Source organism: Eleginops maclovinus, chromosome 1 (assembly GCF_036324505.1).
Source record: "Eleginops maclovinus isolate JMC-PN-2008 ecotype Puerto Natales chromosome 1, JC_Emac_rtc_rv5, whole genome shotgun sequence".
Taxonomy (NCBI): Eukaryota; Metazoa; Chordata; class Actinopteri; order Perciformes; family Eleginopidae; genus Eleginops; species Eleginops maclovinus.
Window position 1 is genome coordinate 7,371,807 of NC_086349.1, and position 20,978 is coordinate 7,392,784.

Here is a 20,978-nt window from a genome sequence, read left to right on the forward strand (position 1 = left end):
ATTGTCCCCTGCGCTGAGTGACACACCATCTCTTCCTCCCGGACACAGACCCTCCTTTGTTTGTTCACTGGGGCCAAACGAGTTCAAACAGAGGGGAGCGGAGAGAGGGGGATTGCAGAGCGGAGAGGAATCTTTGGATGGAGGGATGGAAGGCCAAAATAAGGAGATGGCAGAGACACAGGTTGATGAAGAGAGACTCTTTTTGCCTGACAGGATGTATGCCAGTTTGGAGGTAGTCCGTGAATGTGTATGTGTGTGTGTGTGTGTGTGTGTGTGTGTGTGTGTGTGTGTGTGTGTGTGTGTGTGTGTGTGTGTGTGGGGGCGGGGTTCTATGAGGGAAAGAGAAAATTAAGAGGTATTTTCACAGCAGGCTTTGCACACTTTTCCCTGCATCAGTGGTTACGGGGGTAGCCCATGAAAACAGTTGGTGAAATGTGTGTGTGTGTGTGTGTGTGTGTGTGTGTGTGTGTGTGTGTGTGTGTGTGTGTGTGTGTGTGTGTGTGTGTGTGTGTGTGTGTGTGTGTGTGTGTGTGTGTGTGTGTGTGTGTGTGTGTGTGTGTGTGTGTGTGTGTGTGTGTGTGTGTGTGTGTGTGTGTGTGTATGGAGGAGGAATTAATGCATGCGTGTGTCTATGTTCGTTGGATGTCCGTGTGACTGTTTGTGGTTTTTTGTGCATGTCATGTACTCACAAACTGTAGGAACACATGTCCCAGTGCATGATGGGGCTGGGGATCGGGCTGCAGGCTGGCCTCCATGGCGGACAACACCTCTTTGTGCAGCTCCAGGATGTCCTCAATGTTTGAAAACAGAATCTGAAAAAACAGGGGGATGATGTAAAGGGAAGAGAAACAGAGGAAGGAAGAGATAAAGAGGCAAGGTGAAGGAAGAGAGGGGAAAAGAGCAAGGGAAGTGACCGACAGATGGACAGAGATGTGGGGAAAGAAGACATATTTAGGGCATTATAATATCAACATCATTTCAGACAGGCTTTTTTAAGAGGCAGACATACCTTGACATGTTCAGGTGAGAGACACTGTTGGTCATCTGCATTTTTTCTGATTCTGTGCAAAAAGGCCTGAAGAGGAAACAAAAACAAAGCATGTTTAAGAATAAGCCATGTGCTTTCTTTTTAATAAAGGCAGAGGAATAACAATATAACCGCTATGTGATTAAAGTCATGGTTAGTTTTCCATTAACTTAAAGGGGCCCTATATTTCTAACTTTCAGGTTCATACTTGGTTTTTTTGCCTAAACTGTGACATGTTTATATGTTTTAATGTTCAAAAAGTGTTTTTTTCCCATACTGGAAAACTGCTGCTCTGATTGGGTAGCTGGCCGGCTCTGTTGTACATGGTCAACCGCTCAGAGATGTTCAGCCTATCACGTCCAATGTGTTACTTTTTGATATCACTATGTCGGAAGTAAAGAAAGGACTACAATTGATTCTTAGGTAGACCCGAAATCTGGGATTTTACCCTTTGCGAACATTTACTTGGACAAAAAACGATATACTACCACTATACTTAATGGAAATCCCAAAAAGGGCAGTATATGGCCCCTTTAATAACAAGAAAAGGATCTTTCTGATCCATCTCATACGCAAACAAATGTCACCTGGCAGTGTGGTGCAGCTTCCCTCTGCTGATTATAAATCAGTATGTATGCGCTCTTTGCTTTGAGAAAAACAAGTATAGAGTAAATATAGATCCGTCACATTACTATGCATAAACACACCAGCCTTTGAGCGATAGACAATCACATGGACACTCACATTCTCAGCAGAAAATAGCATTTTATGGCGGTAAACAAAAAATTGTCTCACTATCCCCGAGGTGTCATAAAATGTTCTCCTACATTATGTTTGTTTTTTCCAGTGTGACAGCTCACTGTATGGATCCTCTGTAGTGGAAACTAATGCACCTGAGCACTCATAGGCTCATGTCAACTTGACCTTTGTTTGTGTGCAGAATTGTATGTGTGTCCATGTCTGCCAATCAGAACCATGACTTAGAGATAGAAAAAAAATAGAGAGAGGGGAAGTGAATCTGCAAACTGTTTCTTTTATTCTCTCTTCCTCATTTCTCCGTCTATCAGGCTTTGTCTGACAGGCTGAACCTTCCTCATCTCCAGACGCAGATACAGTCTTGAAAAAAAAGAGATAAGGGAGACATAAATCCCCAATCCACCAAATAAAACGTCACTCCAGGAGCCCCGCTCATCTGGCAGTCTGCTGTTTTGTCTGCCGGCATTTCAGCGCCGTAAATCTGAAAATGTATCGTGTGCCACGTGGATGAAGGGTGTTTAAAAAAAAGAGAGGAAAACACTAGGCTCAATGCGTGTGTATTTCTAAAAAGCAAGTATTACTGCAGTAGCTCTAAACCTTTTGATGCACACCTGCCACATAAAAGTAGCAATGAGGAGACAAACAGCACAATGATGTGTACACACTGTCTAGACACACATGTTAAGGGTCATTGGTTTTATTGGTGTCTTTCAACTGCTATATTTATATTGAAATAAAGAAGATGAACTATGAAAACTTTGTGTCATTGTGTCAATGAGTCTAAAATCCTCAATAGTGTTGGGTATTGTTTTAAAAATCAGCAATATGCATGAAAATATAATACCGAAGTTTCAGTAACAACATATTGTATTTTCTGATACCTTAGTTTAGCTTGAGTGTTACAAAGGGATGTCCTTATGCTACTGAAGTAAACAAAGGAGTCCAATCTAGACGTTTCAGGCAGGAATATGGGAGAGAAACCCCCTCTGGAGGGAACTTTGAGATTTTAGCCTTTTGTAGAACATTAACATGCAAAAAAACAGATCTAACACACTACAGGGAAGGGAAAACCTAATATTAGGGCCTCTTTAAGATTGAATATGGAGTCTAAACTTAATTTGAACATTAATAGTGTCTATATAAATGCTTGGCACTATCGATTACATCAAGATTAGACCAAAGTTTTGACTAGATCCAACTCGATGTAAGTATATTTTGGTAAATAGTCCCTTTATAGAAAACCCTTGTATTCGCTGTAGAGTTGCTCCAAACATCAGCCAACTGCATGTATTACTTACAGTAAGTCGCCTGCCTGTAATGAAAGACTGACACTTGTAATCACACATTTGTTCTTAAGATAGAACCCAGCCAACCGAGCAGCAGGCAGCAATCATATCATTTCCTCGGGGGCCGAACACTTAGGGAGGATTGTCTCCAGTACTTTTCCCGTCTTTACTGGCTTTTTTGCGTAGGTTGTACAAAAATAGAAAGCAAAGGTCCTCAGCAGATTGCTGCGACCTCGCTAATTAAGAACCAGTATTAAAGGGTAGCAGTAGTTGTTGCGTTCTTCACTGGTTTTGGGAGGGAGCTGATTGTGCTTGAGGCGTACACTAATTAAATCTCCCATATGGTAACTCGTACCATGTCCACACTGGAGGAGTCAGTCATCTGAGAGATTGCTCCCTGGCACAAGAAGAGGAAGGAAACAAGACTTTTCCTCAGTTGCTCTTAGATGTGGGTGAGCAGGGTGATGGTTGTCGTAGAATAGAGCAAAGCAAAACAAAAAGAGACAATGTTGGATCAGAGGTCCAAATTGTGAGGTATCCAGACTTTGGAGTCATTTCTTATTGACATCTTTCATCCAGACAGGATTCACTCTTTCAACAAAATGTGCCACACAGATGTGGTGACAGGGGGATCAGCAGGGAGAACGGAGGGAGGGAGCAACAAAGAGATCTTTTCAGTCCAGGTCTCGCCCCCGACATGGCCATTCTCACCCAGGATTGTATTGACTGTCTTCATTGTTCCATCACAAAGCACACAGGTTTGTTTGGAGTGAAAATGGGAGGCTTTCACTGTCTTCAGTAGAGAGATGGTAGACAACAGGACAGAACTGAAACTGGGCGTGCACACCAAGCATGTTGGGGTTTACTTAAGTTTTTAAAGCCTGGACTGTAATCTTTATGAAGTGTGAATAGAATCAAAAACAGGATATGTCACCTAAAAAAGGTATGATCTTACTATAATGGAATTAGCCTCTGTCTATCCTTCAAGGTTCTTGACAACCATTCTTCCGAAGGTCAGTGTCCAGTATGAGCTTGTTTTGTTGGCTTAGCAGTTCTTGAGAAAGCCGCATGTAGCAATACCAGAGGCCAGGAAGTCGGCAGAACGGGTGATGCATTAGTGGGTATAATTGGACGGCGGTTGACATCTGATGGACAGCAGTTCACTGTGCTGTGAAAGCCAAGCGTCATAATTATGCAAACTGTGGCGTGGACTGATTTACATATTCAGCTATTTCTTGAGTACTTAGATAATGACCACCAGTGAAAGTAACCCCCTGCCAAGAGAACTGGCAAGTCAGTCATACCAAGCAGAAGTGATGGAGCCTGCAAACTGATTCTTTTATAGGATAGTAACTACTAATTCCATGTCTGTGCTAAATAACAGCTTCCTAATTTCGCATGAGACAAAAATTGTTACCGACACCAGTTTGGAAAACAAAAAAAGGAGAGGATGTGATCGCAACCTTAGATAACCCTCAGCAGATAACAAGTCATGTTAATTTGCATGGAGAGGACAATACCTCAGAGCATTGCACACACTGACATTAAAATACGAGATGAATATTGAGAGAGCCCCCCTTTCCACAGGACAATGCTAAGCCAGTTGTTATTGGAATAAAATCAATCATGAAAGGCAAACACAGTAGTCATGACGAACGCTGTAGCTCCTCTCTACCCAGCGGGCGCAGTTGTTGAGCTCATTATTTTTTAATCAACATGCAGAGAGGCAGCAGTATGCAGATGACGCCGCTTGTTTACTTTCAAATCTCCATCTCAGGTGACCCGTCTGGCTCTTTTCCGACATGGTCATGAGCGAACCAAGGATGCGTAATCGAGTGGAGTGGAGGATCAAATATTGATAAATAATTTTAGGCTACATGAATGATGAAAGGCAATAGCTCTGCCAAAGGCGGACATATTTATCTTGCTGTGAGAAATCTGATTAAGCCACAGGTCAGCTCTTTCTGAAGTGTATTTACTGATGAGTTAGTTTCAAAAGCCCGCCGCCTCAAACAAATAGTACTGATCATATATCTCCTTGGATAAAAAACAGCTATTAATATTCACTGTAACCTTTACCGCCCAACGCAGCTCACAGAACAGTGTGCGCATACGATGCTGGGTTACTCTGACACCTAAAAATAGCGATGACATCAACCAATGTGTTAATAATAGTCGGTCAGATGGGACACAAATTCAGTTTTTGATACCGTTGGATTCGTCATAATGACTCAGAGTGGCTGCACAGAGGGGGCTCAGCTGCTGCACGGAGCACCGCAGACATATTGCACACGATGGTCTCTTGCCACAGGGGCGATGTGTTGTTAGGGGAAACTGCTCATGATGCAATCCCTCAGGACAATCACACAATCAGGGAGCTTCTTGATAGACCGCAAAGTGGCTGCCAAGTATGACACTAATGCAGAAAAATACCACCAATATTTCAGTATGGATAAACCAGGGAAGTTCAACAAAGAAGCAGTAGTCGAAAGGCCTCAAATGTTTCAAAATGCTATAAATAATAAAGTAGATTCTTGTTGCCATGAGTTGTGTGTATAATTCAGTCAAATGATCTATCATTTTCCCTTGTTTTCAACAACACATATTGAACTTTCTTTTAGTTTTTTCATTGAAACAAAGTAAAGTTAATAAAGTTTTAACTCCTTCGGGCTTACTCTTGCACCTTGGCAAACCAATAACAAAACAATGTCAAATAATAACATTTTAAACAAAACTACTTTACTGCCCTCTATCCTCAAAGTAATCGGGCATTTTTAATAATCTTCACTTTCGTGATGCAATAATCGCAGCAAAAAAATCATTGTCAGGTTCTTTCAATTGCTCAACAATTGTTAAAGATTAACTCACCCTGAAAAGCCTGTACACATCAATACCATTCATAATAAAAGTACCTACATAAGCACAATATTGAATCCTGACAGCATAAGAAAGTATTTGCAAAATGTAACCATGTAGTAGCTTGGTCTCTTCTTGTCAACACTTACTACAGAAGTAGGATGATCCTCACAAACTCGATGCTGTTTAGTCAAAGAATATCGGTAAGTTTACGCAAGTGTGAAACCTTCTTCTAAGTTAGGTGCAGTTTAGAAAGTTCTTTCCAGTTTCACAACAAAAATGAAAGTCAACCATTAATGTGTGAATGAATGCAAAGAGCGTTGTACAAAACACCAAAGGTCTGCATGGGGTTGAGCGTTGTTGTAAAATATTTGTTTTGTACGTCTTTTAAACCAGCTGTTTGGACCACATTTGTGTAGTGCCAAATCAGACATTCCTCTTCCTCCCAAGTGCCTAACGCAACTAGCCAAGGCCCATACTCAAGAAGAAGTTGGAAACAGCCCTTAGATCAGCTTACATGAAAGCTATCAAACATGGAACTTGCTAAATAGGCACTTGCTGCATATTCACGCTGAGTCACTGTTCATCTTTTTGAAATAACTTATGTGCAAGAATAAGTGAAGACAAGTTCAAAAACCCCAAACTGCAACAGAAGAAGTGTGTACACATGCCTTTGTGTTTGTGTGTTGCACGCAAACAGGAAGTGAAAACAGAGCAATCACCCCGAACAAAAGACAACTCTCTTTTAGACAACCAAATCATTGACAAGAATGTCTTTTTTTTTCAAGCAGATAGGCAGTGGTTCAACTCAGCAGAGAAGAAAAAAACAAACAGACTGAAGCAGTGCCTCTTGACACAAAAGCAGAAGATGTTGATTCAGAACAGGAAGTGTGGTTTTTGTGCAAAGGAAGTATATGACATGTTTGACTGGCCTCTTTACTTGTGTTCTAAGTAAAGTCTGCTAGTTTTTGATACTAGCATGCAACCAAACAAATAAATCACATTGTGCTATTTTATACTTAAAAAGCTTTTAATTATGGACTTAACCCCCAACTTTGTAGCACAAAATGTGCTCTGTAATAAACTGTGTGTCCTACGGTTCAAAGAAATGACAATGACAAGTAGAAGATAACGCTTGTTATGGATTGCATCTCCTTAATTTTTTTTTACACGCAATTTTCACCCAATACAGAAAATGAAGCGGGTGAAAAAAAACATGTCTAAACCAACATGTCCCTCCCGGACAGTGCTATCCCTGTTTTACACAAATATCTGCTCATATGAGGCATCAGGCATCGTCTCATGTGACCAAGAGCCAAGAGGGTCTGATTTGGGTTGGGGGGGGGGTTTCCTAAATGTAGAGGTTTATTAGACCGAGGAGGGGCCAGACAGTAAGGTGTGAAGATACAGATGGACCATATGCTGGTGTGGGTTCACTGTGCGCTCCACTGGGCAGTGAATAAGACGCCTGCTGCCTTCACGTCTGCCTCGTCTGATTTAGAACCGGGCTTTCTACCTGCAGCGGAGCCAAATACGCAACCGGACCCAACAATAGCTTCGGATCTTTCCGTCAAGGTCTTCACTTCGGTCTAAAGCTGTTTTAATTGGTGTTCAGTGAGACACTCACACTATTAAGCAGGCTCAATAATACATGTCTGCTTTCAAGTGACAAAACTTAAGAAGGATTGTAGTTAAAGATTATCTTTGAAGCAATATATTTCTCTATAGAAACATGTATCGATCAGTCTTAAAAAACTATTGCAAACATTTTGAAACATGTCTTGTTTCGTTAATCCAAAACCTAAAGATTTTCAGATTCATATATCACAGATAGAGGCATCGAAACGTTATATTAGAGTGGCTAAAGCCATTGATCCGTGAAAACAGCCCTTAACGCGTTGATTTTAAGAAATAAAAAAGAAAATTTTTTAAACATTGCAGCTCTAATCTTAACCACTGACTTACATGAGAAACACCATTCATAATTAAAATATGGGGGAAAAAATCACAATTGTCTAATGAGGTCAAGTTGCCACATGGGAGTAAGTCAGGCGAACAGTCAGGCCAATGGATTTGAACAGTTGGAGCTGCTGTCACACGGCTGGCAGGGGATGTTTCCTCAAGGGCCGCTCAGAGTCAGGTGGGGAGGATTCCTTTTAATTTGGATGTTTACACACTGAAAAGGTTATCCATATTAAACAGGGATTAATGGGGAAATGAATGCCTGTGAGAACATGACATTTTGGAAGCTGGGGTGGCGTGTGTTTACTGGATTGCGTTATACTGAGATGAGATTTTAATATTTGGACAGAAAAATGTAAGGAAATTGCCAAAAAAATGTTGCAGCGTTCCAGAATTACAAAAGAGACTTATGATGCACTTAGCATGAGGTTTGAGTAAAAAACAGTATTCTTCACTTTTTAAATACACTACCCACTACTTGAACAAAGCAGAAGTACCTGTATACTAGATTTTGAAACATTTGCTTATTAAGCTACTAGACAAAAAGTTTAATATATTCATTTACATATTCATTATCATTAACCTTCATTTGGTAAACATACCTTTGTGTAACCCGAGGAAACAGAACCACTGAATAGAGACCTTGACTTGATGGATTACCTACTTCCTGTTCGTCAGAGAAGCAGTTGCTAATGTAGTTTAAGGTTAGTCAATAGCAAGGTGCTTTAATAGGTACACACATTCTTTGATGGGACAAGTGATTTTACGAGCAACTGATAATTAATTACATTTGTGGGTCAAATGGATTGCATCAAATCATCTTTTCTGGTAGAAGAATTTTTTCTTTCTTGGCATTAATGGGGACCAAACTGGGAACTTTTTTCTGATTGCCCATGGATACGTCAGCATTCAGCAACAATGCTGGGCCATCTCAACCAATTCAGATATCTCACAAGAGACCCCGTATATCAAGCACAAGCGCTAACACTTGTCAGGGTTTTTCCAGCAGACCCTGAGAGCCCCTTTTCAATTCGCTGCGGTTCCCACACCTACTGAAAAAACCCTCAAACAGAATCACAGATTCAGGACTTTACTGTGAGAGTTCTCAGGTCACCAGCCTCCAGCTCTCTACTGCTCGTTATCCAAGAGAAAACAACAACAAGCTAAAAACAATGCCTCCATTAAGGGTCTCTCTTTCTTGGGGAGAGGATTGGTGTGACCAGCCACAAAGGGGGACAGGGCAGTTTTGAAGAGGCAATGGGGGCCATTTTGGGGTCGACACGGCATGAAATTGAATAAATAAATGAAGAAATCCCCTCTTTGTGGCCTGGGTGCAGCAGAGCCAGAGAATGGCCCGTGGCGTCGCCACAATAAGAGACCCCAGCAAATCCTAGCAGACTACTTTCTCTCTGAAGCCGTAATTCACATCTCACCCCAACCCTCCAAAAACTCCCTCAGCTAGCCTTCAAGTGCCAACCAGTCCCTCGCTGTCTTCCAAGAGAAATCCTTTTTGGCAGAGCCAATCACCAAAACACAAAGTCTTCTTTGAGTCATGTCCAGTTTTTTTTCTCCCACTCTCGCTCACTTCCGCTTTGAAGGTCTTTAAACTTCGGGGCTCTATAAGTTGGGCGGAAACTAAACGCTACAGGGGGAAGAGACAGAGTCTGGACCACAGAGAACAGACAGTCAGCACTGGGCCAGAGACTTCCTGTTGAAGACTGCCTACTCATCAGCCCTCACCAGCTCTGTTGCATTAATGAATGCATTATGTGAGACAAACGTTCAATGACACTTGCAGTGATACATTTCTCAGCTTTGATCTGGCTCAGCGAGCCTTTACAGTCCTTAGACATTTAAACATTCTGAGCATGACTTGGTTATATTAGACAAGTTGGCATGACACATGAAAAACTGAGGGGCGATTTCCACCTCGTCATTTAGCTAGATGTTCCTACTTTTACAGGGACTGCACACAATTATTGTCTTATAAATGTCCTTTATGGTAGACACCCTCTTGAGACTTCATCATAGACCCCCTCTCCACACTGACATCAAGAACTACAGACAGAAACAAAGAACATTTGTTCTCACATAATCCCCTCGTGATAATGGGAATGTAAATAGCTTGAGTGTTGGAAGACATGTCTAAATATTTGTTACCCCATTTGTAAATTGAACGTTAACAGCCAGCTATTCAGGTTTGAACATCTGCTTCAACCTGTAAATCTGTCCAAATTGGGTGTAAATGTATCCATATTTGTATGTTTATTCATATCCACTACATATTTTCTTCACAGGGAATGTTTAGGGTCCATGTTGGCTAAATGCTAATCACATTTCTTCCCTACTAGTGCTTGTCAGGTTTGTCTATAGCTCCTTTTTATAAGTGGCTTTCCTGTTGAGGGTTGACATGTGGTGATCAGGAGAGAACATCATGGACCAGATTGCAGAGACCATCTGGACGCTTGGACGCAGGTTTTTTTTTGGTGCAGACAGACGTAGGGAATCACAGACTGGATCAGAGTGTGGAGCGCATGGTGTTGAGTGAGCCGTCAGGGACATGTGGAGCTGCAGACAAACCAAAGAGCGGCTACCGAAAAAGATGTAGTGCAGCTGATCATTTAAGCTAATATTTGTTTGCGTTTTCCTACGTTTTTCTACCTGTACACATGTGATTTGGAACGTGAAGCATGTGTTTACATTCAAATGTTATGTGATATAGGGTTAGGAATTTCAGCGGGGCAGACATAAACAGTGTCATGAAAATGGTGGTAAAGAACATAATAAGTGTCCCAAACCATGCAATAATAGTAATTTAGCAAAGCAGGGGTGGAAGATCATAGAGAACCTACTAGATTGGACTCAAACAGTATGTACCAACCCCAAAACAGAACAGCATTTATTGGACACACACACAGTTGCTAGTTAAAGCACTGATGCAACTGACCTACATTGTTTTTCACTTCTGAAAGTTTGTAGGATCATTTGATTCTCAGTATTTCATCTGAGTAGATAGATAGAATCGGAGGATGAAACCCTCTTTATTTGTCACATGCATGCACACAGCAGAGCACACACAGTGAAATTAGTCCTCTGCATTTAACCCATCCTAGTACTAGGAGCAGTGGGCAGCTATCGTGCAGCGCCCGGGGAGCAATGGGGAGGGGGGATTGGAGGTGTCCGGTGCCTTGCTCAAGGGCACCACAGCAGGGCCTAGGAGGTGGACTGGGACCTCTCCAAGTAGCAGTCCACTTTCCATATTTTTCAAGTCTGTTCGGGGACTTGAACCGGCGACCCTACGATTCCCAGTCCAAGCCCCTACTTACTGAGCCACTGCTGGACAAAGTACAAACAAAAAGTACAAACAAAAGTACAGCAGAGAGATAACAGAGTGTGGAATTTAATTGTGAAACAAAATCACATGTGATCATATGATGAAAAGAGACTACAAACCGCATTATATCTGCCTATTCACTCACATGTTGTCCTTGTTTCTGTCCTGTAAAGGTTAATGTAAATTTGCAGCTGGAGGGAGAAAAAAATCCCCCAAAAACTGGATGTGGTAATAATTCAACATGTCAAAACCAAGTACTGTTTCCTAAAAGGTTTCCTGTCAGCAAGTGAGAAACCAAATTATCCCGGTAACAGCTCAAGCATGTATGACTCAAGCCTTTAATCATGCCATGTTAGTCGGCAAAAATGTCATCACGTTTGAACAAATGCCAAAATAAAAGCCCTTCAGCAACCAGGCCCAGGAATTTGTCAGCAGCTGTCGTGAAGAGTTATAACAACATAGCCTACAGACGCTTTAACTCACCGGGTTAAATTACATAAATAGCTGAAGATCTCCGCTAATTTGTAAAGTGAAATTGTTTATTCTAGCGGTAATGTTTAACAAAAGTGACAATGAAGACAACAAATGAACAGCATAGAACTTCCCTATTTTCAAATGTGTGAATATGTTTCGGTTCCGTATAAATTGGCAATTAGATTGAAAAGTCAAATTCAGCATTCACCGTTCCACCACTCATTCAGGCTGCCACACACTCTATTGATTCTGAGGCTGTACGAGGCATCATTAGACACGCTTTTCATTCAGTTTTGTCCCAATATGTACACCAACAGTCTGTCCGGGCAGGTGAACATGCTAAGTCAAAACTAACCAGAGCTAGCAGAACTAATACAAGCTTGATTCATAGCTAAACCTCCCACACCTGCACATAATTACGTAAGTGAAACGATGTCAATTTCATTTCACTATTACTCTACCCAAAATAATTACGATTCACAATATTATACCAATAATCCTTCAAATGGCACTAAACATACTGGAATTACTTCATTTGACATTTTGTAGAGCAAATAATAATTTTAGGACACTTCTTTGAAGATAAAAACAACTAAAAGATGTTAAATTAGCTAGAAAGCCCAACTAAAGGCTTAAATTCGATTGGTAAATGGACTGTACTTATATAGCGTCATAATGAAGTTTGTAATGGACCTTCACTGTCGTTTTTATATATATTACGCAAACTTTTTGATAATCAGTTACTTAGTTTAAGTAAATTATCAAGAAAATAAAGTCAAAAACTCCGGTTCCTTTGATGTTGACGTTTTTTGTTTTTGCACTCCCTTATGTCAGGAAACTGAATATGCAGCTCTGGAAAAAATTAAGAGACCACTTCAGCATTATCAGTTTCTCCGGTTTCACTATTAATAGGTTTGTCTTTGAGTTCAATTATTATTATTATTATTTATTTTATTTTATAAACTACTGACAACATTTCTCTGTGTTGGAATTGGTCTCTTAATATTTTGGGGGCTGTTTGTGGGACAAACAAGACATTTAATACATTATCTTGGGCTTTGGGACACACTGATTGATTTTGTTTGTACATTTTCCGACAATTTTAAGGAATTCAAGACTTGTCTTATTGATTTGTTAGTAATCCAGTCCATCTAGGTATTGTATTGCTGTTATTTAAAAATCAAAGTTGAGAAACTGCTTCTGTGCCTTGGAATGAAACACAAGCTAAGGATTGTGCTGGGTAGTGGGTGATGTGTGTTTGTGGTTCTCTTTCTTTGTCTCATTGTGTCGTGTGAGCAGCTTCCTGGCTGGACAGCAAAAAGACATTTAACTCTGACCTGCCCTCACCAGTCTTGTAATCTAACCCCGGCTTTATCAAACATCTCTGCCATATTCTCTGCATTTAAGAGGCTTTGTGTTAAGTTGTTCTACGGTGGCTTCCTATGAGGCAAATGACCTGTGACCCTGAAAGAAGCCACACATCTGGTTGCATTCGAGAAAGCAAACAAACATTGTAAGCCTGCTGCCACAGTTCATAAACCGTATGGGGGGGTGTCTGTGTGTGTAGAGGAAAGTCTGTGCCGAGTCATTCTGTAAGTATCCATCCATCCGATTCATTCACACCGTCTGTAAAACATACTACATGTTACTACACCGTGTAACCACCCAGAGTTAATACATGCGCCAACTTGGTCCGGGGTCAAGATCCCCAAGAGGACATGGGAGATCTCAAGTTGCCGCGCTTTCACATTTCAGGCCAGGTCACCCACTGTATCGTATAACAGCTTGTTGACAAGCACTTCGCAGAGCTTTTCACATGCACAGTGGTAGTGTCTGTTATGGGCTGTTTGCTCCAGTCATAAAGAGAAATCCATGTTCATGAAGCTGTTTGTGCATCGGAAAAGTATCCCTGCTCTGCATTCCTGGCATTGCGACGTTCAGATATTTGACACAGTTAAACCAGTAACCTGATATAACACTGATGACTTCTGGTTTATGACTCTCTTAGCCCCCCGTCATACTCTAAAGCACTCCTGAATAATGGCTTCTTTAACTGCATGAGAGAGAACTACTCAAAAGAGAATTCTTAAAACACCAAAAAGGTGTGACATCCTTTCAACTGGCTTTTCGTATATGCAAATGTTCCAGCTGTAAGAATATCAAAATATCTCTCGTGGAAGGAAGGAGTGCTGTTTTTTTGACATCATGCCTCTGGGTGTTACAGTGGTTTGGACTTGTTAACTTGAATTCTTAAAATTCCTGCCGCAGTCTTATGCTTCAAAGAGATGGCTTATTAACACACATGACTACAAAAAGAACCGAGATTAAGTTGGAAACTGGAAATGTACCCCCCTCTTTTATGTAACATTGTAAGTCTGGCACTGTAACTGCACTGCAAGGTACCAATGGTCCCGAGTGAGATGGAAGATAGCACCGTGGCAAGTTAAAGCAGTGATTTATGGAATGACCTCAGGTTAAGGTAGTGATGCGGTTCTTCAAACGTTTATAAAGAACGGCACACGTTTGGAAGCAGGCGGCCTAAAAAACAAGTTGTTTCCGAATAAATGAAACCAAAATACTAAAGCCTGTAGCTCTAGCATGATTAATAAAATGCGAGGGCACAACATGTTCTCCGTTCTTTGCTTTCTTCCGTCACCAGGGTATCTGTCCCTTTAGCATTTTAGGGGTTGTTTAACCTGGGAGTTACAAGACACATGATGACATGTGTCCCATCCCTCATTTCCTACTAAAAAGCCCAGTAATAATAAAAACCCCTCACAAAACAGGACACTAACTCCTCTACCTGCTGTGAGGACTCCACAGTCGGTTTTTCCCCTTTTCTCTTGCTATACACGATGATGTACATTGTTTGTATGACTTCAGTGGTGCTGAGGTTGCAGTGAACTGAAACCACTGGCGTTGTGGCCAAGATGAGTTAGAAATCAGCAGCTATTTATACACGCCCAAGCCCAGAGAAACTTCATGCGGGTCTTTCCCACCAAGTGGGGAGGGCTGGAGAGATGGAGCGGAGGAAAAAAGAAAAGAGGTAACAGAAAGAGGAAGCTCATGGCTTCCTGCACGTCTGTCTTCCTGGGCACCGCTCAGTTGATGCGTTTGCATGCTTGCCATCCTGTTTGCCTTGTCAACGGTAACTACAGGTGCTTTGGAGTGTCAACAACAGCAAAAGGGGATAAAGAGGTGTGGAAAAACACGCGACCATGAGGTGTACGTGCAGTCACACACCGAAACACAATATCATTTACCCACACGTCACTGTTGGACATGCTATCTCGCTTGTGTGTGGCCCAAAGCAAGGGTCACAGGGGGCAGGACTTCCAGATGTTTCCTATTATCCCACAGCATTGACAAAACCTTCCTGGTCCTGGTCCTGGTCACACTTCTCAGAATCAAGAAAGGAAGGGCAGACGATTTTATTGGCAGCGGGATTCCACTGTTGTTTTAACTAAAGGCATTGGTCAGTGTGGTCAAACATAAAAAAGGACAACTTTCAAAATGGCAATCCCCGTCATATGGTTTTGAAGGAAAATCCCTCGGTTATGACGCCATTATCCTGTCATAAATAGGCTAAACTTTGGTGGATCATGACGGGGAAAATCCAGTTGCGTGGATTAAATCAACAAAGTGCTACCCTGAAGAAAATCCCCTCTAATCTATGGCGCTGAGAGATGATCAATTTTAGACACAAACGAGGGAATTTGCTGCAACAAAAGCCGGGCACTTATCAGAGTAAACCTGGTTTTGAAAAGGAATCATCTTGTTTGAATTGGACTGCTTCCTCTTTACCTCCAAGAGGCAATAGATCCAGAGATCCGCGATGATACTACTGAGCTAAATGAATCCTCTAATCCCTCCTTTCACACCCCCAACCCCCTTCTCACCTCTCCTCCTCCCACCATCCCTACATGCTTCCCGGCAGCACATTGGATGAGCTTGCTGGTAATCGCTAGGGGATGAGTGACATGCAGAATGGCTGAGATTCCAAAGCCTGGATAACCATCTCTTTTGTGTGTCATTTGGAATCATTGCGATCCAGAAGTGAATCTGTATGGGGGCTTGTGGAAGGGTACAAAGGGAAGTGGAAACTATATCAGTGATAAGGCAAACAGAGAGAGATGTAGGTGGTAAAACAGACAGCTGCCAGTCAATCTGCCACTGTTCAATTTCTATTCTTGGGGGAACAAACCCTGTAAAAATAAGAACTGTCAGGTGGCTGTAGATAAGGAAGACATTGACAAGTCTATAAAAGAAATCAATTTACTGAAACACACGGCTATGATAAAGTATTTCTAATTTTTATATAGACATGTCCGCAGTGAAGGCAGAACATGTGTCAGTGATGTAAACCTCAGTATGGCATGTTGGGGTGTCTGTTCAACAGAACTGAAACATCACAGACAGAAGTTCACTTTCCCTGACTGGGTAAAACCCCTCCCACTGTTTGGCTTCATATGTTAACCCCTGTTTAACCCACAGAAATAAAAAATGTATCTGTGTTCAGTTGTTAGGCGTTCTGGGATATGTAGGAGATATTTTACCAAACTAAACAAAAGCATGTTAAGAAAAAGCAGATACTCAAATATTAAAAAAAAAACTAGGGATGTAAATAAGGTTTGTTTCCTTTATCGAGTCAACTGCCGATTATTTTATAGATTATTAATTATTGGTTTGGTACAAATTGTCAGAAAATAGTGAAAAATTGTATCACCGTTTCAAATTCCAAGGTATTTAAATGTGTTGTTTGGTCAATCAAAAACCCCAAAACCTTACTTTTAATGTAATATAAAACAGAAAATCCGTATCCTCCATTCTTAGGACGTTAAAAACTGTTGTTTTTATTTTTTTTATTTGCCATAAAAAATAGTGTAATAAGCATCAGCGATTACTTTTCTGTCAACCAATCTATTAAGGAACATATCATAGCATTTCTTTTAGAAACATAAATAACCCTTCTCTACACTGACTCTCACTTTTCGGTCCCCATCACAGCATTAGCCGAGAGGCAATGCATCCCTGACCCACCTACCCCCCGCCCTGAACCACCCTATATCTTTATTGAAACCATATGCTGGGAGCTCCCACAGCCAGACTTCTCTTATCAACACCACAGTGAGCTGCATGGTGACAAAGCCTCGGCTCCCACTGTGGGAAGGGGAGCAGGCTCAGCTGGACCCTAGACATGGATCAGTGGAAGGGGGGGAGGGATTTGCAGTGGAGTGCAGTCTGTTGAGAGAACTGATGTTTCTGTTCTCTTGTCCATGTGCTGTTTTAGAAATCCAAGCAATGAGCCCTTAATGCCACAACGTATGGAGTTCAGTGTGTTTTGGAATGATGTCACTGTATATCACATATAGGCTGAATGAATACAGAGCAGCAGGCTTTGGCATCAAGACTTGTTTACACAGTATGTGCCCATATGGGGAAAGGGATAGTAATGAGGGCAATCTCATGCCTACGGAAACACTTGTTAACAAGATGATACAAAAACAATGTCAATCAAATAATTTAACAAAAGGGGGTTTAGATTGTATTGAGTGGCAGAAAGCAGCATTTATTATCAAACTGTGAATGTGCGAGAGTTGAAATCCTCACTTTAGCTTAATCATAACATTGAGAACTACAGCAGACCTCCAATACCATAAAATAAAAGTATCCGCTTTATGGCTCCAAAATATGAAGGATTTTTCCTTTTCCCATGGTTCAATCCTCTATAAAGTTTCATTAGAATCTGGGCTTTATTTTTTTGCTGAATGCAGCTGACAAACAAACGCAACCAAAGACATCACCTCCTTGATGAAGATAAAGACGTTAATCTTGCCCCTCCATGTAAATGCGGCATTCTATGCAAAGACACAGGTGATAACAGAGGGTCTCTCAGGCCTGACTCCCGTCGGGCTACACACCCTATGGCTTGAATCAAGACAGGCCAATTGATGTGATGATAGGGAGGAGCACAGCTCCCTCCGATAAATCATTGGGGGCTTTGTCTTTATCATCAGGTCGGACAGACCTGGGTTTGGAGTGGGGAGAGGAGGTCAAAGCGTGTTCCTCTGCTGCCTAGTCTGTCTTGTAACAGAAGATAAGCCTTGTCTGCTTCTTCTGTAACCGAGAAAGGAAGCAGGACCACAGTTTGCCTCACCCCCCCAAAGTTTTGTAGAACTCAAATCAGTAAACGAGTTTAGGCTTTGGGTGCATGAATCATCTTGAAGCTGCATTAAGTGGGTCTAATCTGGCAAAAGTAGTGCTTTCTTCTCCTACTGGAGGCGATAATTTAGTATCTGTTTGACACAAGGCAGCTGGAAACTGTCTGCAGAAGTGTACGGACTTATTTCAAGAAGTTTGAGGAAGTTCCTTAACGCGTGACAGCACGAGAAAGAGGGAACCAGGGCCATGTTTGACAAGCAGTTGCAGGATGTTGAAATCGGAAAATGAACAGAAAATTTGCATATCCTCAAGAAACAGCATCTAAAAATGATCTCAATCCACACCAACCTTTAAAGCAGTGTGTCAAAGAGAGTAAAAAGAGCCTTGAATCCTAAAGTGTTTGGAAGCTGACCCTGTCTTTTGACCATGCTCCGAAGGTGGCAACAAAAGAGGAGATTTTCCTACAGCAAGCAATAAAGCATCATCATAAAGTCACATTACTGCTGTCACATTAGCCAATTTGGATTAAATATCACCGCTAAGCAGCCACCATCTGCATAACAAACATGACATAGATGAGGAAAACAATGAAAAATGACAAGGTGAAGAGACAGATTGAATAGTTTCCGGCAGGTGTGAGCCATCTACAGTGTGTTGGTGTCTGAATTGAAGTGTGTAATGTTACCAGGATGTTCATTCATCTAAAGCAGGTGATATAGCCTGCAATGAGTGATTAAGTAGCAGTGCTGAAATGGTTTCTTATCTCTGTCTGGGAAAAATGGAGGTGTGGCAGTGTTGAATGCTCATGTATATCGATTAATTTCTAAAGCCAGTGTGGATTGAGCTCCCTTTTGATTGTTTTGAACGTGTACTTTAACACACAATGGAGAGGTGTGAAGGATGCCCCCAAGCATTCATGCCCATGTGGAAAACCCTTTACTTAAACTGTAGCAAATCCACCAATACATTTGTTTCTGACATTTCTATTTGAATAGAGCATGCAGCATATCTAGGCTGCCCAGTAAGAATAAAGCTGTCAATATAAAACTGAGTGAATAACACAACGTGCCGCAAAGAAAGCTACAAACCACAGCTTTGCCTGTTTTTATAAAACAATAACAGGATTTAACATATCCAGAAGAAAAAAACTTGTGTGTGTGTGTGTGTGTGTGTGTGTGTGTGTGTGTGTGTGTGTGTGTGTGTGTGTGTGTGTGTGTGTGTGTGTGTGTGTGTGTGTGTGTGTGTGTGTGTGTGTGTGTGTGTGTGTGTGTGTGTGTGTGTTTGTGTAGAACGTCTCGCCAAACCCCCAATACAAAATGATGTTGATTGAGTGGCATACCTAACCTGTAAACTACAGCAGGGGGGAATATAAACGTTAATTGTATCCTGCAAAGCATGCCAATGAATGTTTTCTATATACGCCGAAATAAAGTTTAAAGTCTGTCATGTCATAAAATGTCTCTAATTGTCTAATACAGCATATATTTATGTTCAATGACACAGTAAACTTGAAGTGAAAGATTTACGAGTGGGGTTTGGCGTAAGGTTCTGCCCGTTTAGGTAGCAGCGGAACGTGACTTAAAGCAGCGTGAGAGGTAATGCCAAACTTACCGACTGAAGGAAAAGCAATGTCCGAACATAATCCCTCTCGGTGTTGAGCATTTCATTTAAAACACAAAGCCGGAGCCGCTGCTGTCGGTCCGAGTCTTTGGTGGCGTGGATACCGTTCTCGTGATGCCCGTCGTCCTCTTCCATGATGGAAAGAAAGGTCGCTCTCTACAGAAATACTCTTATTTCACTAAGTATCCACAGTTTGTCGAGTTGTTGCTTCAGTCCATCTTGCAGGACCAAGTTTTCCAAAACCTCTCACAAGTAGTGATGAGGATTGCACAGGTCACACAGGAGATAAAGTTCACTAAAAGTGCCAAACAAGCAGAGAGCCCGGCTGTGTGAGCAGCTGAGAGCGGCGGAGCGAGGCAGACTGGAGAGAGACTGGATGGGAGGAGGAGGGACCCGGAGCAGGAGACACAGGGGCCACAGCTCACTTCTGCTGTGAATGAGCCCACAAACTAAACAGAACTTTCAACAACAGTTACATCAATGAACTGCTTTAACAGTAATATGTCAAAAGTAATAATGAACGTTAAATAAATGTAATATAGTAAATGGTACAATATTTGTCTCCAAAATGTAGTGGATTAAAAGTAGCATTTGAATACTCAAGTGAAGTACTATTATGTCAATATAGTGCTTAAATACAAAACATGAGTAAATGTACTTCCACCACCTATGCTAAACTAAACTAAACTTATTATTCCTGCTTAGCCTTCCAGGGAATGCCTAAAACACACTATACGTTGATATAATTATAATAAATGATTCAAATAAATTACCTATAGCATTTAACAAAATAACTTACTTTTAATGTCTTATGTAATGTTAAATGGCCACAGTACAGATACCTCTGTGAAATACTTGTCACACTGCTTTCCCTAGACTAGGTTAGCTGTTAGCCCAGGGCTAATGATATGCAGTGTGGAATAGCCATTGAAGTTTCAATTAAGATTCCCCCTTCTTGGTGAAAAGCAAGACATGCTTGCAACTACACAGAAACGCATATCAGAAAGTCGTTCAGGTATCATGAAAAATGTACCAAAACCTTTTAAAAAGTAAGTATTTAAAATAAGTGTCACGCATATTTATGTGACTGTTGTATTAATTGAGCAAGATAGCTAAATACTTAACCCCCTACCTGTCACAATAGTAGCCTATCCCACCTTCAGCGAGCACGAGCTGGTAAAATTAAGAGAAATATGCCCTCTGGTGGATATAGACAGAGGTGCGATTTGAGTTGGTACAATGAGAGCGCTAATGTGATAAAAACTCACTTTCATAAACCACTTAGGTCTAGAAACCACTTTCATTTATTATAAGTTATCACATGACATGTGTCGTCTGTAATGTGAAGTATTAATACCCATGGTATTTTTCAAATTCAAACCAGTTCTATGCCACCTGGTCTTGGTGTAGTGCCTAAAGGGATGCATAAAAGGGTGCAAAAAAGACTTATTGGTAAAACCTGTCAGTTAATATTTAATAAGAGCTTCAGGGCATGGTGGCA

The 20,978-nt window shown here is 41.3% G+C and overlaps 1 protein-coding gene across 2 annotated transcripts in view; it reads right to left on the bottom strand.

The window, feature by feature from the left end:
- prex1 (phosphatidylinositol-3,4,5-trisphosphate-dependent Rac exchange factor 1) overlaps positions 1 to 19,827 on the bottom strand; it is a 90,918-nt gene extending 71,091 nt beyond the window's left edge. For both annotated transcript variants that reach the window (XM_063881549.1, XM_063881541.1), the window contains exons 1-3: positions 19,469 to 19,827; positions 1,010 to 1,075; positions 690 to 812 (exon numbers count right to left, since the gene is read on the bottom strand). In XM_063881549.1, the coding sequence (XP_063737619.1) occupies positions 690 to 812; positions 1,010 to 1,075; positions 19,469 to 19,612 (333 nt within the window). In that variant the 5' untranslated portion in view covers positions 19,613 to 19,827. The remainder of the gene's footprint in view (positions 1 to 689; positions 813 to 1,009; positions 1,076 to 19,468) is intronic.
- Between the last annotated feature and the right edge of the window lie 1,151 nt (positions 19,828 to 20,978).